The 25,788-nt window shown below is 40.8% G+C and overlaps 2 protein-coding genes across 2 annotated transcripts; both read right to left on the minus strand.

The window, feature by feature from the left end:
- Nucleotides 1-1,466: 1,466 nt before the first annotated feature.
- kif14 (kinesin family member 14) lies at nucleotides 1,467-19,028 on the minus strand. Its single transcript, XM_070909259.1, has 29 exons — nucleotides 18,004-19,028; nucleotides 17,069-17,323; nucleotides 16,832-16,919; nucleotides 16,553-16,651; nucleotides 16,215-16,267; nucleotides 16,066-16,096; nucleotides 15,768-15,875; nucleotides 15,415-15,531; nucleotides 14,848-14,966; nucleotides 14,250-14,422; nucleotides 13,007-13,154; nucleotides 12,455-12,518; nucleotides 12,029-12,213; nucleotides 11,624-11,726; nucleotides 11,298-11,455; nucleotides 11,028-11,175; nucleotides 10,480-10,626; nucleotides 9,935-10,067; nucleotides 9,359-9,452; nucleotides 8,999-9,140; nucleotides 8,231-8,337; nucleotides 6,909-7,009; nucleotides 6,288-6,518; nucleotides 5,738-5,925; nucleotides 5,092-5,244; nucleotides 4,631-4,753; nucleotides 4,382-4,456; nucleotides 2,543-2,681; nucleotides 1,467-1,840 (listed from the first exon to the last, which is right to left on the minus strand). The coding sequence occupies exons 1-29, from the start codon at nucleotides 19,026-19,028 to the stop codon at nucleotides 1,467-1,469; spliced, it is 4,881 nt and encodes a 1,626-aa protein (XP_070765360.1).
- A 785-nt stretch (nucleotides 19,029-19,813) lies between these two features.
- Nucleotides 19,814-25,656, minus strand: ddx59 (DEAD (Asp-Glu-Ala-Asp) box polypeptide 59). Its single transcript, XM_070909319.1, has 7 exons — nucleotides 24,823-25,656; nucleotides 23,527-23,709; nucleotides 23,340-23,429; nucleotides 22,686-22,937; nucleotides 21,372-21,524; nucleotides 20,461-20,589; nucleotides 19,814-20,196 (listed from the first exon to the last, which is right to left on the minus strand). Exons 1-7 carry the CDS (start codon nucleotides 25,654-25,656, stop codon nucleotides 19,936-19,938), a joined length of 1,902 nt encoding a protein of 633 aa, XP_070765420.1. The 3' UTR covers nucleotides 19,814-19,935.
- Nucleotides 25,657-25,788: the final 132 nt, after the last annotated feature.

The following is a 25,788-nucleotide window of genomic DNA, read 5'->3' on the forward strand; positions in this document are numbered from 1 at the left end:
AGGGACCTTCAGGGGTCCTTGAATGGATTCCAGGGTTTCTAGTCAAGTTAGAGGCTTGCACAATAACGTAATACACAAAGGAATGTGAATCGTTAATGTATTAACTGAGAACTCATGACATAATAAAGTTTTGGGGACTACTGCATCAGACTAAGGATCCCAAATAGGGCACAGGGACCACCAGGTAGTCCCCTACCAACAGTAGTAATACAATAATTACACCACAGTTTAACCTTCCTACAAATGAATACAGTGAGATGAATGTATAAAAGATTTATGTACAGGTTTCACTGTCCACCTACGACAGAGACAGACAAATATCTTACCAGGTGTGAATTCCAAGAACATATCAGTGGACTCTTGTCCAATAATTGTGGTACTTGATTCACTACAAGTTAGCCCAATTATGGAATGTATATATAAATGTTTTGATAAACATGTTAATTTCCCCTCACAGTCTTTACCAGGAGTCCATGGTTTACAGAATAGTGACCTGAGAAGTGAAAGGTTTGGGTCCTTGTCAAATCAAGCCACATGAATTTATTGCAGAAGTACAAGTTGCTATATTATTTTGACATATGAATATTTTACCAAGTGATACAAAAGACTAAAAGGACATAAAACACTGCTTTGTGAAAGTACATGTATTAAGAAGAAACACTGCATACACAAGTCTCTCCTGAGTGCAAATATTTGCAGTACGCGTTATACAAAATACAAGAGTGAAATTTTATGCAAATATAAGAACAACACATGCTTTCATACCAGAAATCAAATACAGCAGAGAATAGGGAGAACGCCTTTCACTATTTTTTACAAAACACTACCTGAGCTGCTGCATATTGAAATCTTGCAAGTACGAATTAATAAAAAAAAAAAATGCAACAAAGAATAATTTAGTGCCATCTGAAAAATATAGTACAACGGAGAAGGCCTGGTACAGTGAACATTCTCCTTACAGCCAATTCCTTGTCCTAATTGTGTTTATCCATCATGAATTACTCTTAAAATCTACCCATTCTGGTAGAGTTTAACGTCTTTGTCCCGATGGTTGTATCCAAAATCACTTTTAAGATCTTAGCTATATTATTATTGACAGCAGTGTTTTTAACACCATATCAGAAGTGACGCAAAAATATTGCTGTAGGTTGGTTTTGAAGCATCAACATATTGAAGTCATTTGTTTGCCGCATTTGTTATTTTCTTTGTAATTTGAAAAATAGCCCATGAAACTATGCAGATATTGCTCACATTTAGAAAGCAGTTGGTTGTATATGAAAATAACACATTTTGAAAAACTTGGATGGCAACACTAAAGAAGTCTGTGCAGTGTCTGCTGCACGAGCCACTTGTAATTACCAGCAGGAGGCTCACTTCAAAGTTTTCTCAATATGAGCAGTTGATTTTTACAGTAAATAGTACATGATGTGAGCACGTTATTAAGAAGAACACAGTGTAAATGCACATCACACCCAGTGTGGGCTGCCTTTGGACGACACACCTGGAGGGAGAGAATACACTATCTTACTCACGACTCGATTTCTAACAGCACTGTGAGTGCTAGCGCTCTCTTTGCCTAAGGTTTCATCTTCTGTGCTCTTATCTGAGGCGGCAGAGCTTCTGCTCTCTCCTGCCCCCTGTTGGTACCAAGAGGAGGACAGGGACTGCAGGGCAGAGTGGAGCTCGTCTTGTACAGCCATGAAGCTCTGAGGACTTGAAAGCTGCAGGGACAGTGTCAATGCTCCCTCTTTGGACAGACCAGTGATCAGCTCATCTATAGCCTTGGCAGAGGAGGAAATCAGCTCCGTGCAGCTGCTGAGGTTGGAGTCTCTGTCTTTTCCTGGAAGGAGGATAACGGTCAGATAGAAGAGGTGACAACAACAATAATCTGGTAAATTTTGGCTGAGAGTGGTTTTGTCCATGCTGCCAGTCACTAACCTAAAAAAAAAAAAAAAAAATATATATATATATATATATATATATATATATATATATATATATATATAGTTGAAGACACAAGAATAAGAATTGTATGCCACATTATAAAACTGAATAAGCTTTGATTGGCTGACAGGGGCAAATCTGTATCTGTAAAACACCCAATTAACACCTGTCACAGCATAACAGTTCATTATACATACTGGCACACTGACAATACATTCAATTAAGTTATTCAATTGTTGTTAAAATGGTTCAGAACTACGTACTTTGATGCAAGAGCAACATTTTTAATGATTTAGTTTTTAGTAAAGGAAAATAAAATATAGCAAAATACTTTTTCTTTAATACAATGATGTATTAGTGAAGTTTTACTAATCAGCTTTTGCCTGAAATGGCCTCTTTGTTGTATTATACTGGAACTGAGCATTTAGAAAAGAATCCAAAAAGGAAGAACAATTGGCTTTGGCCCTTGACATACAGTTCACTCTAGTCCTTTTGACCTTTTGAGTCAAGGAATGTATGCTGTTGCTGTACAATGTAAGTTACACTGGGTAAGAGTTTTAGCTAAACATCCAGGCTGTGTGCATGTCAGAAGCGTCACCTCGCAGGGCGACACATAGAGAGGAATGCAGCTGTCTGGTGGCCTGGTTCAGCTGGAACAGCTTGGTCGCTGTAGTCCTCAGTCTCTGCAAATGGGAAGCAGAGGCCTCCTCCTCCACCTCCTCTGGGTCAGTCTCCCTCTGCAGTTTGAAAACATGAACACACCCAAAAAATCAATACAAGACAGCAAATAAACAGTACTGAATGTCACGCAACCAACAATTAGATCACTAAAACACATACAAGATCATACCATTGGTCAACGTTCAATTCACAAAAAAAATACACACTCAATTATTAACCACAGAGATCTTTGCTCAAAGGCACTTTAACAGTAACTGTTTGAGGGAGTGTTACTCAACAAATTATCTTGTCCTAATTGGTCTTGATATTTTAACCAGAGATCCTTTAGTTGTCAGTTCCAACTCTGTATGTAGCCTAATGAATGGGGCTTCCATGGTGATGTGTCCTTTTCTATGACATAAACCTAATGGCCTCCATCCCAGTTCACTACAGTACAACAACTGAAAATACAAATCCCTGTGTGTAATTAGTGATGATCAGGTTTAAGTAGTTTTTGTCCTCATATTTTCCTTAAATAAAATAACAAGTACACATTCACATAACTGCATTTTGACCATTACTAACTATAATGACAGTTCCATAACTCCTTGAAAAAGCTACTTGTTCCCCAACATTTGAATCAATAATTGCCTTTTTCTGAAGACATTAAACATTTTTGGTTTAATAAATGACAATTTCTGCAACAGTACACATTTATAGATGCGTTTACATCCACAGTCATGTACGAGCAGTCCTTGGTTACAGGAAAGTAGTAGCCTCAGGCTATAACTCAGGTTTATTTGACTACAATAACACTGTGGCCAGAGAAATGCCCCTGCGCCTATATGTGTCAATGATTCGTTTTAACAAAAAAAAAACTGCTAGTTTGTGTGACTAAGATAACGGCAAACAAGCCTGTTAGCTGTGACTGATGCCACTTCATTCAACACATTCATTACCTGAACGATCGCCAAGGGACGACTGCAGCGAGATAAGCCTACAGAGCATTGAGCTTTACAGGAGCAATAAAGGCTGAGTGGCATCTTTAACAGGGCTGCTGTGGGTGTGGGTATTAATCTGTGACATTTAAGCCTGTGTCAAGATAGAAGATTGTTTTTTACCTTTACATATCCAGGGAAGCTTTGCTGAGCATTTATACTGTCGCACAGCCACAGTTTACCAAAACAAATACTAGTAGTTTTTGTAATGAAGCTGCAGATAGCCGATAGCTAAAGCCATTAATCAAATTCTTTAATTTTGACCATTTTTAATGCCAGCGTTTGGAATTTTTATCTAAAATTAAATCCTCTGCAAACTAGAATATGAAACACCATGAAACAGTAATGGGTAATAAATTATTTAATGTGAGTTATGGTTTAAAGAATATAGTGACACCAATTAGCTGTAAAATGTGTGGTGTTGTAGTGTGGTTTTCTGGTAATTCCAAACCTTTTGAATTTGTTAAGTATTTCTGTGACACCACAGCTTCACCATGTCACCTTTCTCTGACATCTGACTACCTCTATAATAAACTTCTCTACCCCACACCAGAAGGAATGCCACAATTCAACATCATAGTCCATATTTGAATTGATTTTGCAAAATGAATGGCTGTTCAGAATCACGTGTTGGCACCAGGAAATAAATGGGGCCAATGCACAAGATTTTGTTTCCTAAACCTTTAACAAAACTTTCAAAAGATGTGCAGGAATTAGAAGCCTTTTAACAATGTTACCATAAGTCCTAGTTTGTAGTTGGTTGTGCTGCTGAAACTCACCGTAATATGGCAATGCATGTAGCTCTGCAGAGCACGGGCTAAATCAAGTGTCTTGGATTTCAGGCTCTGCAGGACCTGTATGCAGAGATGGATTAGCAATGATGATGTAATTTTAAGAATATTTCCCTACAACTTTACGTAAATTATCATCACAAAATCTCATTATATAACCATGACAACTTGTGTGATAGGATGATTGAAATACAATTTCCATGCAACAAATGACACAGCCAGGTTATGATCTCTTACTGGGTTCCTGGGGTACGCCAGCTGAGCCTCTCTCAGCATTTCTCTGGTGATGGTGAGGCTCTCCTCTAAGAGAGAGCGGACACCTTTATTGGTCCCCTTTAGCAGACACATGACAATTGATTCCTGAAGAGATATAATCAGATATATATCACATAAATCACATCTTACAAAATCCTTCAGCGCCCTCCTTGCACTAAATGCTGTGCACCTTTAAAAGACTGACAATTCGAAACATTTCCTACGCAACACAATGAGATACCACTGCACTTGCACATCAACAAGCCAAACATGCCATATCCTTATTCAGTTCAAAAATTCCCCCTCCCCTAATATCTTCCTTGCTCTGAGATCCACACAGCTAATATTCCATTCTCCAGTATTGTGGAGCGGGGGCTTGATTACAGTGGACCCCAGAGCTTTGACAGAGATAGTAGCTGCTGAGGTATTAATGGTGGTGTTACCTTGCCTGTGGCCTGAGCACCCCACTCCACAGCATTCAGCTGCATGCCTGTCATTGCCGCCAGGTGGCCAAGTGCAAGCAATGCTGCATCCAGGCACTGACTGCTCTTCCTCCGTGCCTCCGACACCATTGATGTGATCTCAGATTCACAACCCTGGAGAAAATTTTCATTTTCAGTCAACATCAAGTCAGCACAAACAGGTTGAATTAAAATTGATGTAACAGTAAATCAATGCAAGCAAGCCAACAAAACGGTCGACAAAGTCTGAAGGGTCAGTAAATAAATTAAAATGCTAGAGAGTGTGAAAAATCAGGAGTGAGAGACGAAAATTGTGTGTTTAGGTGCTGAGGCTGGTAAGGAATTTAGATTTATTTTCCATATATTCATGTTCTGTTTGGGGCTCAAGGTTGAGAATTCCCTCCGCTTGGCCATTTCCATAGACAGAGCTCAAACAGCTCAGAGCTAAGTCACGTCAATTAATGTTCTGCATTTTGATCAGCCACCCCCTGTCCAAACTACAGTAAACTGACAATCATTTTCACTTCAGATTTTGCACTCTTTTCAACTAATTTATATATTGCAAATGCCACAAAAAGCACAATATAATGTTGCTGCATGGCCTTTAATGCAGTGTTTTTGTGTTTACCTGAATGAGCAGCTGGAAGAATCCTCCCATCTTCTTGACTTGGCTCTTGAGTTCCTCAGCGATGGTGTAGAGCCGGCCGGCGGAGGGTTTAACACAAGCCAGCCACTGCATGGTAACAAACACTGCACTCTCTATGGCTGTGGTGGCCTTGACCAGCTGAGTCTGGGCCACCAAGTTACACACAAACACTGCAGGAGAAAAAGCCATAATAACAGTCTGGTTCACAGTAAATCAGAAAAAAAAAGTAAATTAGTTGGGCAATTTCTAAAAATATCAAATTTTATTAAAACTGAATAAATGGAAGAATTGGAATCTCCTCCCAAAACCATGAACAACTTTTATTTGGTTTTTGCACAGTGTCAGATAATTACATAGAAAAATAATAAATACATGCAGTCGCATGTTAATTTTTTTCTTTAGTTTACTATCTATCAACTTTGAATAATAACAAATATTGAAACAAAAGCACCAGCTTCTTTGTATAATTGTCTATTTATTGGCTTGCTCATTTTCTCATTCATAAATGATTGATTTTGAGGTTGAATCTCACCGTTCTCCTGGTTGTCATCATCCAGGCTGTCGTATAGGTCAGATATGGTCTGGACCGCCACATACACCAGGTGCAGATCAGAGGCCAGCCTGTCTGCCATGCTCTCTTCCATCCCACTACAACCACGCAGACGGGCCACTGACTGGCCAATCAACTCCTTGCAGATGCCAGGCGTGGCAGAGTCTGTGCCGCTGGAATGGGTGGATGGCGGTTTGACCACACCCATCAACCCTGGGACAAACACACTGAGTTGGGGTGTGCAGAGATGACCTCACTAGACTTCATTCTTACAACACTGTGTCATAGTAAAAGTCATAAAATCAAGTGCAGCACCTGGTCTTTATGACAGCAGTAACACTAATCATTGCATTAGTTTCCCCAGTGTGTAGCATTTTACAAATTCACATTTATTTTGTGCAGATAAAACAACTTATACCCCTCCAAACATCAAAACCGGTAAATACTGTTGAGTGCTATTCCCACCTCAATTTCCCCAGTATTAGACTAAATTATAACCAAACACTTGTTAAGAAAAACAAGTCCGACATGACAATGGCTATTTAAAATATAGTGTCAATTAGAAAGCTGAAAATAATAAAGTAATTTTGTTCAGTGCCTTACCAGCAGAATGTGAGGAACAATTGTGGAGACTCTGAATCGGATGGACCCGGATCTCATAGAGACGCCCTGAGATTCTCCTGCTCTTCAACAAGCTCCTGCTCCTGGTGGCAAACAAACCAGAAGCAAAACCCTGTGAGTACCCTGTCAAGCCCCCCCCCCAAAAGAAAATTGTTTGTCTGAAAGTCTTTTCACCCAATACTTTTTTAAAAATAACTACTGTTGAAGTCTGTTACTCTCCATATTGCCTGTTACAATTTTCATTTGTGTGGATTTCCTTCCTGGATCTGGATTATTTGATGACGTTGTTATGAGGGGACTGGAGACAGACTACATTTACCCCTATTAATGTGAGCAGTGCTCCTCTAACCATCTCTGGACACAGTTAAGGTAATCTGATTTTAAGTGTGTAATGGCACATTTAGATATGAGTTTGGTGTTGCTGGAGTTGGGTTAAATAAGTTCAGCAGGAGGACACATTTTCCTTATTATGAACAACCTAGAGGAGGGAGGATCAGTAAACAGCTATGACTGTGGCCATAAGGCTTAGGCCTTAGATGGGATGAAGGAACCACACAGCCTGTGCCATGTTTCATTTGGCTGGATCTGCTGGTAGTTCAGGCACCACCAGGAGCACCATAAACATGCTTGACAAGAATAACAACAATGTGAGGGGAAAATGTTGGGGGTTCTGCATGTGCCATAGGTGCTGTGTGTGTGAGACACACAAAGACCCTTAGTGACCTTTCCTTTTCTAAACCCCTTGGCCCAGCCTTCATGGAAATGAAATTAATAAACAGAGGAAAACGAATAAAGAGGGAAATATTCTGTGGGCAGCAACTTCAAATCAACTTTTCATGAGAGAAAGAAAGATGTGTTGAACGTCAAAAATACGTGCCAGGTTGTAAATCACATTGGTGGAAACTAGGAGGACTTTGTGAAAATAACCAAAAAATTATTTTCCATATTCCATCCACATTCCTTTCAACTTTCCATATACATCCATTTGCCTGACACATTGTTCACATTAAAAGAGTGTAAGAGGTTGTGAATTCAGTTGAGCATGAGGGCTGCAGGTTAAAGACGCACACACTATAAGTTAAAAGCATTGTCCATCCGAGAACTGACACTGTAAACAGCAGTCAGGTGGACACTTGCACTTGTACTTCCCTCCAGAACACACTGTAGGTGTTTGAACACCTGCCTACTTACATATTTCAAGTAATTGGACAAGAATACCAATTAAGTTCCTGAAACCTAATGCAAATGTCAGGTGCTGGAAAGAGGGATTGATGGATAGGAGAGAGGAAGAGCTGGATAATTACCTTCGGCGTGAGAAGGAGGAGGTGGAGGCAGAGGAGGCCGATATATCTTGCTCCCATTCATCATCAGGGTCATAAAACACATCGTCATCTTTAGAGGTGGACTCCCCCTGTGAAGAGTAAACTACTGCTGACATGCCCAGTCTCATTTACTCAACTTAATGAGAAAAGCACAGCAAAGTGAGGCAGCAGCCCTCTGTCAGGCATAAAACAACCCATTCTGGACTGTAAATAAGGTCAAACACCTGGGAAATTGGCAATTGCACTTGAGCTGATGTCAAACTCTGAATATGCACAATGAGGAACAGACAGGCTGGCTGGTTGAATATACTTCACTCAACAGGCATCATACATCAGCTTATTAGAGCACTGATCAAATTAAATAAGCAAGTATGCGCAAGCTTCCTATGAATTTGTTCAAGCAATTTGTTGGCACTTGTTGATAGTTTATCAGCTTGATCATAAGTCTACTCATATATACACATATATATATATATATATATATATATATATATATTCCAACAATACTGTCCAATAAAATTCCATGAAAACAATCTATCCAGCCATACACTCTCTGCATCCCTTATTCTAAATAAAGACCAGAGGTAGCTTGGCAATCTAAAAATTAGCTGAAAGACTGAGAAAAACCCTGGACAGCAGACATTCACACCAAATGATAGACATGCACTTCTTAATGTGTTTTAAGACATTAAAACAATTGTTCACTCAAAAACGTGATGACTTGAAAGGCAGAGCTGATTCAAGGCAAACCTGCTCGAAGTCCCTCATGACAGCCATGTTGTTTTGAAACTTGTCCAGGCTCCAGAATGTGGAGATCCCCAGCTTTGTGTTTTGAACTCGCACCTGTAGGGGACCACCCTGCTCCAGGTTCTCATCGTCAGAGCTTTCATGCCTACAACGGAGGACATTCAAATGATTTTTGGCTTTTCTTAGAGATGATGCCTTTCAAACAGGGCCTGTGGCTGATATGTTTTCACTGAACTGTTCAAAATGAGAGCCATGAGGGCAATCACCATGCAAATAAATCTTAAAGTGAATCTGGATGGGTTTGTAACCTGTATAATATATCATATCCTATGTAAACTTTGGTCCAATCGTGTCTTTTCATACCTGCTGAAGACTGTGTTTTTCTTCAGTTTAGCACTGATCTTATTGGCTTCCTCAATCATCAGGGACAACTTCATGGCATCCCACTGTGGAGAGACTGCAATACAGAAATGAAGCACAGTTACTTCACCATAGCCCTGAGTCAAGGAGCATCTGGCTTAAATGATCCCTGATTTGCTGGCACTGGATGGAGGGGATTCACCCTATAAAAGTAAAAAAAGTAGTACTACTACTCTTACTTCATGTGTGACTCATATGTCAGTCTCTGATACATTTCTCTAACCACCATCCATATGAGAGGTGTATATCACCTCTGTGATATACAAAATGTATTTATTTATTAAATTAGATTTGTTATATATATATATATATATATATATATATATATATATATATGGCCTCCCTGCCTCCTTCTCTGCTCCTATTAGACTGATGTTAAGTCTAGTGTTTATATCGGGTCCTGGTTCTACTCAAAGGATGAATCCATCCATCCCATCTGGAACTCCACTTATATAGTGTTAATTGTCAGTGTGGTTCTAAACTCCAACACGTGCTCGGTAGTCACTTGAAAACTCTCACCATTTTGGGGAGTACGATTTTCCCTTAAGGTTCTTTTTTTCTGTATCTCCTCAAGCTCTTTGCTGATCTTTCTCTTCTCCGCCTCCAGGGCCTCAACAATCCTCGCTTGACGCACACGGTGTTCCTCCATCGCCTGGAGTGAATCATGGTAATGTACACAAAATTAAAAACCACCAGGGCAAAATATTTTGCCTAAAGCCAAGCGCCACCACAATTCAAAACACATCCCAAATGGCCCATCAGTTAAACACAAAACCCAGTGTCAGCATATTTGCTTAAGCTTCTGAAGCTCATTTTAGATCATCAGAAATCATGACAATGAGCAAATGAGGGAGATGCTGTCATGCACGGTTAAAGGAATAATCCATGTTTCCTGTAGACAGACTTCTGAGGATCAAGAAAGGGAAAAATGCAGAAAGCTGACTGAAAGAACATCTGTTTAAAATGTCACTTCACTTCTCGTAGATGCTACCGCCCTAACCAGCACAACTCCAACAAAGTGAGAAGGAAATGTAACATTCCCAGGTGTTGTTCTAGGTCCTGACCTGGGCTTCCATGTGCAGGCGGAGGCGTTTCTTGTGGGTGTCCACCTCCTGCTCCAGCTCCATCTTGGCAATTTTCAGCTCTGCCATCTGGCTGGCCACCCTCTGCTGGTCCAACTCTTGTTGATGTTTCCGCCTATTCTCCCCATTCTGAATAAATGATATTTTGGCATAATTTAGTATAGTACAAATGGACAGGTTGAGAAACAAAAGACTATTAAACTGTACAATAAACAACAATAAACTGTTTGATGCTTCTGTAATAATGAAATATAACAGTAGAAAATATACTTGATTTTCAATTTGTGATTATAGGTTTGTTTTTTTCTTCACACCTTTAAGCACACTGACTTCCAATAACTGCAATAGCACTACAGTTAAAGATTTGTAGAAGGTCAAAACACCAACACAGTACATAGAGTGCATTGGTCAGAATAGTCATGATCCCCTAAAATGATAAATGGATAGAAATATCAGGTAACAAGACCATGGTGAGAAAGTAGAATGTTTCATTGTTTCATTAAAAAACAAGAAGTGAACGTTTTGTGTACCAGCTCTCTCTCCAGGGCTCGGATCCTGTCCTCATAAAGCACCCTCTGGTCAGACAGCTCCTTCTGGGCCACCTCCTTTGCCATCTGGATTCCCTGCATCATCTCCTCTTTTGCCTTCAAATGGGCTTCTTCAATTTCTGCCTCCAGCCTGGGACACACAAATATGGCTTAAGAGAGTTCCAATTTTGATTATTAGTCTGTGCAAATAGATGTTGCCCAAACTGGTATAGTGATATTACATTTTTTTTTAATCTGGTCTTTTGCACTCACTGAGCTCTTTGAGCTGCCAGTAGCTCATTTTTGGCAAATTCAAAGTCTTTGTGGCCATCGCCTGCGCCTGTCCAGCATGACACCCGCTTCCCAGACTGCACCTCTGCTGGATGGTTGAAGCGGAAGTAGTGGTCTCCGCCGAGAATCACCCTGTCGCCCTGGAAACCATAACCACAGGGTACAGGTTGGTCATGTTTAATTCAGCTTTTAATTTAATTTAGAGCTAATTAGCCCAAAGAAAGCCATTGCACAAATCATACAATAAGTTACTCCATAATATAACGCTACACTTCAGATGGGTTAGGGGATCTTTCTGGTCTACTTACATGGTGTAGGACAGTGGATTCAAATATGAGGTTTCCATTAACAAAGGTTTTGGCGTTTTCCATGGGAATGATGCTGACAGTACCCTGGATGTTGGTTATAACACTGAAACAAACCAAAAGAATACATATATATGTTCATGTTGAATGCCTGCTGTAGCTAAAAATATGAAATAGATGATAGCTAGATTACAAAGATGGCTAAATGGATTTAGATTTATTGATTGAGAAATTGATTAATAAACTAAAACCAATGTCTTAAAACGACATCTCACTGCAGTGGTGCACCTCTGTTGAATAAGCATGCATACAAGACTGCAAACAGACCACATACTATTAAGAATTTGTATAAAGTGCAATCGCTCATGTCATCAGCATTTATAAACCGCTCCAGCAATTAGTTTTTACCAGTGTTGGTCAGCGATAAGGGCTCCTGTCAGCTGGATGTCATGGCTGGACTCAGACTTGAGCTTGCCCACTGTGGTTCGTCCCTCTTTGATCATGTAGAGAAGCATCTCAGACAGCTGAGGATCCTCGTTCAGGTTCACCAGGTTAGGAAGGCGATTGTCCACTTTGAATGTCACACCTGCTTTCTGAAAACAGAGAAAGTTTCCAAGCACTTCTTTCACACATCTTCATTAATGCGTGGAGCCAAGAATATGTATCACAACCTGTTTCTGGGTTTGTTACTTTTGCCTTTTAGGGTCAGCGTGGTGAAGAGATTACTGTATGGTCGGCCACAGTCGATGATAGCCTTGACACAGTAAAATAAAAAGTACTGTATGTAGGAAGGTAGAAAATAGAATGGAAATAAATGTTAGGCTCAGAAATTACCTGCAACTCTTTGGTCTCTTCACGTTTGCGGATTTCAGCTTGCTCCAATTTCTCCCTCCATGCCCTGCCAGAAAATATAGCAAAAAATTAAATCATCTAAGATCAAATTCTTCCATGATCCTCAACCATTTATAAACCTTCTCACTGACTAAACATTATGAAAAGGAAAACATCATCCTTTCAAAATGTTTGAGTATTTATTATGAGTATTTGTTTGGGAAACTATTTGAACATGACACTTTTGAGAGTTTAATTTTTTTATGTTAGTATCATTCCATCTTCATATTTTAATTGGTTGATGTTTAAATATATGCAACAGTGTGTCAAAGATGAGAAACAACCTGACACGTCACAGTAACAGTATATTTTTGTAACAATGTACTTGAGTGGAAACATACAATCTAAAAATATCTGCACATACAATATATAACAAATAATATAAAGAATCACTTGGCAACTAGGGTTCTCTAAACTGTGGGAATCTGCTACAGTTTTCACTTTGACTGATCATATCACGTTAAAAAGTTATAATTAATGCAATGTAATACTGACCGGTTAGCCTCGACCATTTCTCTCTCTTGCTGACAGAGTGTGTTCTTCAGGGCGGCGATCTCCTGCTGGAACAGCCTGACCCTCTCTGGTTCGATGCCCTGGGAGCTCATCTGGGCTGCTCGCAGCTTCTCTACTTCAGCCTTCAACTCTGAAAAAGAACAAAGAACAAAAAAGCTAATATATATGTATAAATGAATACCAGTTAATATGAAATTGCAGGGAGTTACATAAAAGTTCTGAAAGTGTATTTTGAGACATGACTTTAGCAGAGAAACAGAAATATTCAGATTTTGTCAGTGAACTGCCCAACAATGTCACTTATTGAAGACAATTTACTGGGCAACATTGACCTGATTTGGAATGTTTGAGTCATGTCACACACTGACAGGCAATGTGAGAGAAATCCACAGCAAGAGCTCCCCTTACTGCTAGAAACGTCAAACAGCAGCACGATCATCTCATGAAAAATAATACTTGCATGACAGTTAGCCGCCATGTGCAGCTGACAGTGCATAAATATGGCCTGGAGGCAAGGTTAGGGCCAGGCCTTAATTGAACCGGGTAGTGAATAAGCTGGTGATGGATAGATGGGCAGACAGGAGGGTATGTGGGAGAGACGGAGAGACGGAGAGCGAAGGAGATCAAGAGCAAGACCCAAATAGAAAACTAGACATCCAGATATAAAGAAAGCGAAACACACAGACAGTGAGATTGATACAAAGAGAGGCAGATGAAGAAGGAGCTAATGGACAGACACACAGACAGACAACCAAAACAGAGTGAATGACAGTTTCAAATGAGTTTGTGTGTATATGCATGTAATTAAGCTATTGAGGATAGAGGGATTTATAAGAAATATGCTCTGTTGCTTCAAAAAATGATTTTGCATTATGAGGTCTCTCTTCTCAGTGCACAAATACTGTTCACACCAGTGATGCTATGGTAACAACACTGCTCGCTATAGAAAAGCTATCTTTGGTATTCCTTGTGAATAAGGACATACAGGTGTGGAGCTGTTTGTGTTGGATGGCTGATGTCCGGGTTCACAAAGAACATAGTGTACTGCTATATTTGAGCACAGTGAAGAGAAAATGTTTTTCTGAAGGTGTTTCCTTAGTCATGCTCTACTCAATGGTGGCCAAGGACTCACCTCGGCTACATGTACCTCACAACTGGCAACATCCACAGTAAGTGTATTAAGTCCAACAGAGCTTTTTGAATGTGCGTATTTTGAGTGTCTGACCTCTGATGAGCTTGGCACTGGTGTCTTCATTGACTTTTGCCACGTTAATGATGGTGCGGGCCTGCTGGGCATAGCGCAGAGTGCTTAGGCTTTCCTCCACATTGCTGCCTGCTGGGCTCAGTGTGGCGATCATGGCCGTCTTGGAGTTGCCACCGAGGCTCTCTTTCAACAGCCTGTGGAAGAAAAAAGAAAAAGGGACTTGGTCAGGATCGTCCAATGAGAAATGAGATTTGCTCCACTATTATGGGTTAGAGAAAATTTCACATTTTCTTTGGCAAGATTGTCTTTTCAGTTATACAAAGTCTTTAAGCCCCCCATTTATAGATCAATTAATTTCAGTTAACGCATTCTATTTTCCATTTTAGTGCTGTCTGTATATGCATGGATTTTCTTGCTCATAGAAGTCTTGTGCATATAATCACACACAACTCTATATCAGAATCAGAAATACTTTATTGATCCACAGGGGGATATACTGCATGAAGCTGTGGACCAGTTTTGTTTATGTTTGTTATTAAAAAAAACAGATAAAGATAGAGTTTGCAAAAATAAACATTGTGTTCTCTAACTGCAGTGTACAAGCATTCTGATCTCTCACCAGGTCAGGACAGACTCTCTGTACGGTATGAAGACCTTCTTTCTGGTCAGTGCCTGTTCTGACAGGGCAGAGATGACCTTTCCAAGGGTAAGCAGGGATTTGTTGATGCTAGCCCCCTCCTATAATGACACAGTAAAATTGGCATTTTTTGTTTTTAATAAAAGTACATACTGTTTTATGAAAATGCAAAAAAGCATCCTCTGCTAGATAAATAGAGGAGCAAATAATGAGCACATATGTCTGAATGCAACCAGATCTTTTCAAAAGCTCAGTCTAAGAATCAACTGAGGATCCAACTAATGATTCATTGACGGTTATTGATTCATGCAGCCCATTTTTCAAGTTATTGTTTAGGTTTCAAAATGTCAGAATGAAAAATGGCCATCATAAATTGTAGGACCCAAAGTGAAGTCTTATAATGACAAATACAAATAATTGAAAATCTTTGTGTTTTTTCCTTTTGTTTATAATCAAATACCTTATGAGCAAAGTTCTTTCTTCAATTAACAATGAAATGAAATTGAGAAAAGCAAATAGTATGGTGTGTGTGTGTGTGTGTGTGTGTACCCTGAGTCGGTCTCCACTTGTCTGGGCCGATTTACAGCGCTCGCTGCCTGCCAGGTCCACCAGGTTGATCCTGCTGGTGATACTGTGATCGTGTTCCTCGCCCTCCACAAACTCAGTCTGTACACAAGCACACACACAACAGAACTGATTAGATCTTAGATCTTAAAACACATGACCCCCCACATTTATTAGTGTGTCACCGCTGAATTAACTTATTAATTTATACTCTTCACATGATTAAATACTTGTAAAAGCAAATTTGGTGCCATATCTTGTGGTAAAGGTTTTTTTTATAAATAGAAGAATGTATTGGGCAACGTTCATTTGTTTGGGGGGAAGTTGACAGGCCATACCTGAGTCTGGGTCATAACCAGGGTGAAGACAGAGTGAGATCTGGAGCTCTTGTCATTCATTCCCGTAGCTGCTGTGGCTCTCTGCTTGTTGCCCAGCTTCAGCCAACCCTAAAGAAGGACACCGTGAAGTATGACTGCATCTCGTCGTGTGAAATCTCTCTTGTGGTTATCAGCAGCATTATTGTTTTCTCTCTACACTTTGGGTGTATCTTTGATGCTCAGCACTTATCTCCATGGTGTGCCTGCACTGCACTTTCAAAACATTAATATCCATTCAAACGTTGATGATTCAACCTACCTGAATGTCATTGTAAGAGCTCACAATATTCCTGAGAAGAAATAACAAAGTGAGCAATTCTGCAAATCACACCATTCAAGAATGCTCTGATGGCCTTTATTAGGGATTTATTAAAGTAATATAGCAAAAGAAATAAAATGGTTTCTTACGCAGAAAGGTCAGCAACATAGGGGCCTTGGACTGGATGCTCCCTCACTCTCAGCTGGAAACCCAAATCAACAGGGTTATCTTGACTGTACATACTCTCAGGTTATTCTAACCTACCAATGACCATAAATGTCCCCATGGCATTATGAGGAAGTGTTCATCTCTGAAATTTCAGGAGATGTTTATTTGATAGACAATTACAGGAAAACTCCAAGAACTTTCTGTTCTCCAAAAGGCAAAATATCTGGTTTATCTGAAAATGCAGCAACCAATTTCACTAATAGAAAGCAACAATAAAAATGTTTCTACAGTGTATTTCAGTCAGTTGCAAACTACTTACGGGCATCATCCTCTGGTTTGGCTCATCTCTGGTCACCAGCAGGTCATGGATCTTCTCATTGTACACTTCAAAGAAGCTCATCTCTACATGACATTTGACCTGAAATATAACCGAAGGGATCACTTGATGATGTCTTTTAGTCTTTGGAGTGTTTTCTGGTGAAAAATTGCAGCCTTAAGACATTGTCAAACAATGAATTAACAAAAAAAGGAGTAAAAGAACATAAAATAATTACGTAGCATTTTACCAGGGAGAAATACTTTGTAAGAGAGACCCTACCTCTTCATTTTCCATGGATGCCAATCTAGAAAAAAGCTCCTGGCAGAATCGCGGGATTACCCCTTCCTCTTCTCCAAAACCCATCATCCTAAACAACAATCATTTCAAACAAATCAAATTGACAGTTGATTGATTATGATTTAAAATACACATCCCAATATTCACACTTTACGCAGTATGTGCAGAGGGGAAGAGTTTCAGTGGGGACTGTAATAAACTATATCTAAAACTACTCACGTGTAAGACTTCCCAGAGCCTGTTTGCCCATAAGCAAACAGGCAGGTGTTGAATCCTTCGAAGGCCCTCAGCAGCAGAGGTTTGGCGAGTGTCTCGTACACCATCTGCTGGCTGGTGAAGGTGGGGTCACACTCATCCACCGAGCAGAAGGAGAAGTCATAGGTGAAGGAGTAGCTCTGTTTGGAGTCTGGATGCTGGACAACAGTCTCCTGACCGTTCATGAAGATGACCTGCAATGCCTTCTCTGCCTTCTCCCTATAACAGAGCAGAAATATTTACAAACATAATTTCAGAAATGGGTTTTGTCTACCAGAAGGAAATGATTTTCCAGATTGTAAATCTGAGCACTTCCACAACCTAAAACAGTCTCTAGCTTGGTGGTCATTATCCAGCTCAAAAAAATCCTATACAGCCTGCGGTACAGGGCTGCAACGAATGATTATTTACATTATTGATGAATCTGCAGATTATTTTATCAATTAATCATTTGGTCTATAAAATGTCAAAAAACAGTGAAAAATTACAACTTTACAAATTACAAAATTACAACTGCCTAATCACAATTTCCTGAAGCTTCGCCTTCATGAGGTCATCAGATTGCTTGTTTTGTCCAATCAACGCCCCAAAACCTAAATATATTAAGTTTACTATCACATGAGGTAAAGAAAAGCAGCAAATGTTCACAACTGAGAAGCTGAAACTGGAAAATGTCAGCTTTTTTTAGCTTTTTTTTCTGTTAATTCAATTCGGTTAAATCACACAAGACCTGGTTAAACTACACCTTGGTTTATCCTTATTGGTATATACTGGTGTTTGTTTGAATTGGTCAGAAGGCTCAGAAGGAGACCCAGACCCTCAGCTGACAGACATCATTCACTCCTGCACAATCTACCCATCAATCAATTATCAATTAAGGCAAATATTGTATTACAAACCTGGCATTGAAAGGGCGCACACGGACTGCAACAGTCAATGCACTGTTTTCCATCTTAAATGAATCCTGCTGCTTCAGACCCTCACTGGTGCGGGACAGGGACTGCTCGGTAGGTGCCGGAGTGGAGGTCTTGGCCTGGGTCACGTCTCCCTTTTGACTTGAGGTGGAGGTCTTTCTAGCCTGCAGCGCGGCGTTTGGTTTGTGCACACCCGAGGGCGCCTTGCTGAGCCGAGGAGCTGGAACAGGTTTTGCGTCTTCCGCTCGCGGTGCGCGAGATTTGTGCCTCTCGAGACTTGCAGATTTGACTGCCACTGGTTTATGTGCTGCTTTCTCTGCCAGTCTCTCGAACACGTCTCTCTTGGCAGCGATTCTCTCAAACGGGGTCTTTTTGGTTGGTGTTTTAAAGGTTTGGGCCTGGTCCTCGAGGTGCCTCATTGTGGAGGAAGAGGAGCAGGGCGTCTTGTTGTGCACCGGCCTGCCCTGGGTTGCCACATGAGCAGCAGTTTCTCTTAAACTCGTAGACCTGAATAAACCAGGTGCCCTACCGTTTGGTTCACTGAGAACTTTCGGCATTGGCTGCGGGCCAGTGCCGCTGACCCCACGCTGCCCGTGAGCGCTTTTATCCATCGAGGGAGTCCTGGTCCTGCGCTGCAGGGTCAGTCTCTTCTCCGGGGCTGGTGTAGTATTCAGGCTGCTTTCAACCATCGTTTTCTCTGTTTCAGCCCCGGTCTTCCTCCGTGACCTCCTCTGCAGAGTGAGTCGTCCGCGGTAAGGAGTCTGCTGTCCGCTGCCGCTTTTAGACAACGCAGAGAGGACATACGTCCTGTTCACCTGTCGGCTTTTATCAGATGACCTGCTGTCTTCACACGCAGAGTCTCCGGATGTTATCTCACTTTTGCCTAGCGTTGTGTCTGTCGCTTTTCGCTCCGCCAGGCGCTCTCTGCCCGGTGTCCTGGGTGTTGATGTTGACATTAGATGGTCATAATAAGCTGTATGCTTCCTCGCTTTTACACTGAATAACGACATGGCAGCCGGCTAAAAACAAAAAGGTTAAAATGAGCTTAAGGGTTGGGGAGCTAACGGCGACTCCACTCCGGTTGCTCTACGGTTGCCTAAAATACACGACATAGAAAATATGTAAAACGGACTCCAGTACAGCTCGGTATGTTTAAAAGTGAATATAAATCCATTCGAATAAAATATGAGTTGTATCCAAGCGAACAGAGTTACTTTTGTTTATTATTGTCCCCTCATCTCTTCCGCCTTCGCCCGCTTCAATTTCAAACCGTCTCCGCCAGTGACAGCTGATTGGCTGAATTCTTGGAAATCGTTACGTCACGTCATAGACGAGACATGTAGACACCTGAAGCTGACGCTAGGTGGCAGCATTATCAAGGTTATCCTACTTTGTAGCCATCTAGGCACAGAATCAACTGTCATTTACTGTAACCAGCTCTGAGGTTGTATCCCAGTGGAGAAATTGCGCTACTCATGTTTTCCCTTCTAAAATTAGCACTCTACCGTTACAAAACGTGACGTAGACTCCATACTTTAAATAAAAACAAATAACTCCATCAGCTGAGGAAGCTGAAGCAACTGAAAAAGCTCCAGAAAAAGGTAGTAAGTGGACCTAAATTTAATAAAGACCTGCTGTCTAAAAACTTAATAAAACACAAAGCATTAAAGCAGTAAAGACACCACAAGTACATCACAGCAAGAAAGACTGTCCCTCAGGACCTGGGTTGATGTCTGGGTATTTGAGAGGATAATTCCTCTATTTTAATGAATTGTCTTTCATTAATAACCCAACACATTTATTTATAATACATCACAATTACATTTATTTTTCCAAGAAAACAATATACAAACTAAACATTTAGCATTTACTCAATAAATAGACTGCTCCATTGCAGGCAATGTTCGGAAGAACGTGCTACTTTTTGCGACGGTCGTGTTTCCTTATGATGTCTAATAGATTGTTCTTGGTGACCAGCACATCATCAGTTTCCTGCCTGGCTTTCTGTCTTTCCCTCCTCTGCTGCTCATGGAGGTGGGGTGAGTTGAGGAGCTGAGGGGGCAGGATGGACCCTGTAGGTTTGACCCGGTTCACCACCTCCAGGAACAGTCGCTTGTTGTTGTTGTTGAGAAAGGTGATGGCTGTTCCTCTGTGTCCCAGCCGACCTGCCCTGCCCACCTGGATGAGAAGACATGAAGGGAAAAATCTAATACTTTGCCTTCTCTAAAACTAACTATTTGTATACAATGAATTCCCTAATTTAACTGTGATTGACAAAGTATGAGATATTTATTTAAGGTTGAAAAATGGGATTCAATAACTATCACTCATTATTAATGTACTAATTAGTAAATACTAATTAATGAAGCTTCAACTCTCTGGAGTTGAACTTTACGACTTTTACACTTCCACATTTCACTTTCTACTGTGGGTAATACTAACCTGATGGACATATTCATCCATTGTGTTTGGCATGTCAAAGTTAACCACCAATCTGACGTTGACTAGGTCCAGTCCTCTGCCTAGCACACCTGTACTGATCACCACTTCAAAGTCTCCATCCAGAAGACCCTGAGGACGCAACAGAGCAAATATCACACTGTCAGACATGTTTAACATTACAAGGTGGATAAAATGTGACATAAACATTAGCATGGTTAGGACTTAAATATTGGTGAAAACAATATTTATGCTGCAGGATTTTAGCAAATGTAACTCTAATAGATCTGATGGTTGGTCCATCTTTGTAAACAATCAAACCCCAGAAACGTATTAGACATTATAGTGGAGATCCCAAAGACACCGAATATATATATTTAACCATAGCAAAATGTGTATAAAATGATGCAAAAGACCTATTATATTTCCATCTGATGTAAAGGTGCAGCCATATAAAAATGACACCAGCTTGAATATTCCCTCAGTGTAAGTATAAATAGCTTCAATGACATGTTGGAACGAGTAGAAACAGAACATATATGCAATACTTGCAATACTACTGGTGTGAGGACTTTCTTCCCTTCTAAAAATTCAAAGAAACTTAAAGGGACATATAAGAGGAAAATCAACACTTGTGGAATCCAAATATCTGGATATCTGGATCATTCTGAACCTTGTCTATTTACATCTATTAATGTTTTACTTCTCCACTTTCCTTTTTTTACCTACAGTAGTTGTGGTTTTGACAGCATCCTTCTGCATTCAATATACTGATAGAAACTGTTAATAAAAGTCTCAGCTCATGGTGTCTGTGGTCTTCCAGCTACAAGGTATTCAGTCTCTTGGACACCAAACACGGGAGAACTGCTATTTATTCACTTGACTGTGCATGTTCTGGCGGCCACTGGCCTCACCCTGAGGATGCGGTTGCGTTCCCACTGGCTCTTGTCGGAGTGGATTGCCACAGTGTTGAGGTCTGTCACCTTGGCGACTGCTTCGCACAGCAGATCAGCCCCCAGTTTACAGTCTACAAACACCACCACTGGAGGCTGGTACAGATTACTGTCCTGAAAAGCCACAAGGGAGACATAGGAGCAAGGTGAGATTTCATTTTTTACATTAGACAACATTTCTATATTTCAACATAAAGATATTTTAGAAACATTAATATATTCTCTGATGATAAAAGGGGTTTACCAGTAGATGTAACAGAGCCTGGGATTACAGATGAGTTCTTAAAAGTAGGCTATTTGCACCTTAAATCCTTATTCTCAAATCCAAATAGTTATTTTCCACATTGACAAATAAAGTGTTTCTGCCAAGAGCAGCAGGGTAGGTAAAGTGATAATGATGGGGCTTCAGCTCTAGGTCTATTGTTCTAGCTCCAGTTTGAGCAAATTTCCATGCTGTAGAGAGTTGCAACAATATGAAACAACTGTTTTGGGTCATTTCTATGTCATGTCCACTCCAAAGTTTTGGTTTTCTTGGGGTGTCTCATCCAAATAGCCTTCAAATCCCTGCAAGACCCACCACTTTTCCCTGTTCAGAGACAGCCTTATACTGTGAGCATTAAATTAAAAAAACAGCAGTCATGAATAACTTGGCTTAAAAAAAGATCGCCATCACAACCACCCTCTCCACAGATTAGTAGCTCCTGTTACTCACACAATGATCTAACAACACTTCTTCACCGGGTTAACTAAAGCAGACCCTTCCTGCCCTGCCCTGTATAAATGGTACAAGCCATTGCTGGGATTCCTGGAGCAGGGCCATGGCTCAAGGCCCACCCATTTCCTCCAGACGGGGGCCAGGACTACAGCAATGGCTGTCTAAATATGGTGTAGTGGGGAGACTGGTCCATGGAGCTTAAGGACTTACCATCTTTACAGTCAGTTAATAAAATACCAAGCTGGTACCAGTGCGTAGCGAGACTGAGTGGTAAATCCACTGTAAACTAAAACTGAGATAATAACCCACTCTCTGATTTTGTCCTTACCAAAGCACTCTCCGGTTCTCCAGAGTACAATTAGACTTAATTTTACACAAAAACTAAGAAAACTGCTGACCTCTTAAAGAAAGCCTATAATGGCAGTGGAAGTGAGCTTTAAGCGATATCATCTTTTGAGATCTTTTTAAGTGAGAACCAGACTTGCTGACAAAAAGGAGACTGTGTGCTTTTTAAAGATACCTCTTCAAATCCAAATCAAAACCTCAAGTCTATAACCTACATTGAGAATCTCAAACAGCTTCTTCTTCTTGGAGGGTTCCTCTACCCATAGCAGGATCTGCCTCACGTTGGCACAGGGCTGGTTCTTCTCTCCAATGGCAATACGGACGGGGTCACGAACCAATCGGGCAGCCAGCTCCTCAGTCCCCGTTGGGATGGTGGCCGACGCCAGCAGAGTCTGGTGTTCTTCTGGGACTTGCTCCAAAACCTCCAGCACCTGCTGCTGGAAGCCCATCTTCAACATAGTGTCGACCTACAGGATACACCACAAATACATATCAGGTTTCAGGACTTTCTCCATTTCTACACAGTACACAGCATTTAATAGAATACTTGACCACACTTACATTATCAACTATTATTATGTTGGGATATGACAAGACTTCAGTCAACATTAGCCATCATAAAATCCTCTGTTTGTTCATCATATCATAGTGAAATCATTTCAAAACGTCTGCAAAGAACTTAAAAGAGTTATAACATTACTGTCTTTGGTAGATACATTTTAATTTGACTAAAAAATTAAAATACAGGTACTTTTAATGAAATGTATTCAATTACGCTTTTAGGACCTTTTTGTTCTTTAAGCCACAACATTTTTTTTCAATGTTGGAACCCCTTTAAGTACTAAATAAATCTGAAGTGTTTGTCATACCTCATCAACCACCACAACCTTCACTTCATCCAGCTGCACTGCCTTCTGCTTCAAGATCTCAAGGAGTCGCCCAGGGGTGGCTATGATAACCTACAGGGAATTAACAGAAGAACATGAAGATGTGGAAAGTGGTAGAATGTGTTTTGACTGAGGGAGGAGGAAATGACTGTAATAACAGAGACTGTACTTTGATGCTGCTTTTGAGGCGGTGGAGTTGTGGGGGAAGCGGCATGCCGCCCACCAGCAGTGCGGTTCTCATGTTGGGGAGGCCCATCACCAGCTCCTTGGCCTGTCTCTCTATCTGAAAGGCCAGCTCCCTGGTGGGGGTCAGGATGAGAGCAACAGGGCTACCCACACCATGAGCTGGTTTCTAAAGAAAGAAAACATACAGCATCTCAATACATATGCAAGCCCAAACGCAATTAGATGAAGCAAGTAATGTTATAGAGTCCATGACGTTTCATGAATAGTTAAATACTACAAATAATGTGTTTTTGTGATAATAAGATGATGATAATTCTCTAGACTTTGTAGGTTCCTTTTGATTTTGCCCAAAAGACCAAAATGACCCGACCTGCACATTCCTTACTGTTGGTCACTTGTAATATTGGTAACCAAGGAAAATCCGATTGTAATACGTCTATAAGTTAAGAACAAGAATTAAACAGTCGCAAGAAAAAGGAAAAGGGGAAAAAAAAGTCAATGCAACATTTTGGTAGAACTTTGCATGACGACAACGTTGGTTACCACACAGCTCTTAATATAGCCAGTACATCTGCTCCAATAGATGTTTTCAAAAATTTGTTTCAGTTTAATTTAACATTTCCTCAACATAAGTCAACTTTCTGTTTGAAAAACTTTGAGGTAACATGGCCACTGATGAAATGTCTCTCCTCACTCAGTACCGCTGTTTAACAGCAGGAGAGTCAAAGGATCAAATGGTGCTAAAAACTGATCCACAAAATTGTCCATCTCCTGAAATTGTCTTTCTGCAACAAAAAACACTTCATACTGAAATACTTAAAACTCATCTCCTGGCTTTTCTGATAAAAAAAACAATATCTCTTCTTTTATTCTTTTATACTGTCCACCTCAATCATGGTGAAGTGTTCAAATGTTTACATTCCATCCAACATCAGTATGCCTGTAACTCTATTTGGTTTTTACAAGTTGTTGTTGTGAATACAGACGCATTAATTCAAACTGGCTTTAGGTTATATGACGGCCAACACATACTGTATCTCATACGTTGTGTCACACAAGTCTTTACCTTTACAATCAGCAGACATGTCAAAGGAGAAATCTGAAAGCCTCTTAAAATTAAAAAGGTGGACTTTGTTTGTATTTGTTTCCTCTATATGAGATGTCCTATAGAAGTTGCCTATAGTTTAAAAAGTAGCTTTCTCAGGGTATGAATAGGCAGTTTGAATGCAAATTTAATGAATCTAAATGAAGGAATCTGATGTTAGCCGCATTACTGTACCTCAAGTGCCCTAACTACCACTGGTAGCAGGAAGGCTACAGTCTTCCCTGAGCCTGTGTCAGCACTGGCAATCACATCCCTGCCACTGAGACCAACAGGCACCATCTGCATCTGGACCGGCGTGGGTGCCTCATAGCCGGCCTTCTTCAGGTTGCCACTCAGTGTGGCAGGGAAGCCACAGTGTTCAAACTCAATGATGGGTCTCCTGACATTGCTCCCCTGGGTTTCAATGCCCAGCTCCTGTTTAATCCGCTGCACCTGCTCGTCTGTTAGGCCTGATATGAACCGATCTTCCCTGTACGAATAGCCAGCCTCACTTTCACCCACTCCACCAGTGTCAACTGCTGGCTGTTGAGGCCTTTGGTCTCCAGTTTTATCCTTACGGTTAAACACATCGGGCCCAGTCCCCATCCCCATTTTGGCCAAATGGTTGGCTTTGCACTCAAGACTGCAAACATCATTGTCAGTGCTGTCACAGATGTACTCCCCATAGCGACCACACATCACACAGACGGGCTCGCCTGGCTCCGGCCATCTCTGGCTCTTTTTGAATGATTTGACAGGTTCCTCCTCTTCCTCGTCCTCTGTATCACTTGAGGCAGACTTATGGCGGTCTTCACTCACTGAGCTCTCTGTCAAACCTGGAGAGTCTCCGCCTGCTTGTATTGTCTCATCCTGTGTTTTGGTGTCTTCACATGTCTCCTCCTTCTGACCAGGTGTCGCTGAACTACCTTCATCTTTTCTCTCCTCCTGACCGACTTTGCTTTTCTTATTCAAAACTTGTTCTGAGCCTTGAGCAGGTCTCTTCACTTTCAGGGCTCTTGGCATAAACATTTTTTATGGACTGTTAACCTGTGAACATCAGAAAACCAGATGTAAATATTAAGTTGATGTCAAGGATTTAGGGGTCAGAGTTTTATTGGGACGGAGGAAACTCGGGCTTGAGCTTCCACAGCACTGAACTAA

Source organism: Enoplosus armatus, chromosome 7, assembly GCF_043641665.1.
Source record: "Enoplosus armatus isolate fEnoArm2 chromosome 7, fEnoArm2.hap1, whole genome shotgun sequence".
Lineage (NCBI taxonomy): Eukaryota > Metazoa > Chordata > Actinopteri > Centrarchiformes > Enoplosidae > Enoplosus > Enoplosus armatus.

Bases quoted from the DNA above. Each gene is read 5' to 3' on its own strand.
- kif14 (XM_070909259.1), bottom strand. From the start codon at position 19,028: ATGTCGTTATTCAGTGTAAAAGCGAGGAAGCATACAGCTTATTATGAC. The intron at 12,214-12,454 runs GTAATTTCTGAG...CTCTGTTTTCAG, and splicing joins AAGAGACCAAAGAGTTGCAG to AAAGCAGGTGTGACATTCAA. The intron at 4,457-4,630 runs GTAAGAGATCAT...CTCTGCATACAG, and splicing joins TGGCGTACCCCAGGAACCCA to GTCCTGCAGAGCCTGAAATC.
- ddx59 (XM_070909319.1), bottom strand. From the start codon at position 25,656: ATGTTTATGCCAAGAGCCCTGAAAGTGAAGAGACCTGCTCAAGGCTCA. The intron at 23,710-24,822 runs GTACAGTAATGC...TTCTTTCTTTAG, and splicing joins TGGTAGTTAGGGCACTTGAG to AAACCAGCTCATGGTGTGGG. The intron at 21,525-22,685 runs GTAGGTTATAGA...GTGGCTTTTCAG, and splicing joins AGCTGTTTGAGATTCTCAAT to GACAGTAATCTGTACCAGCC.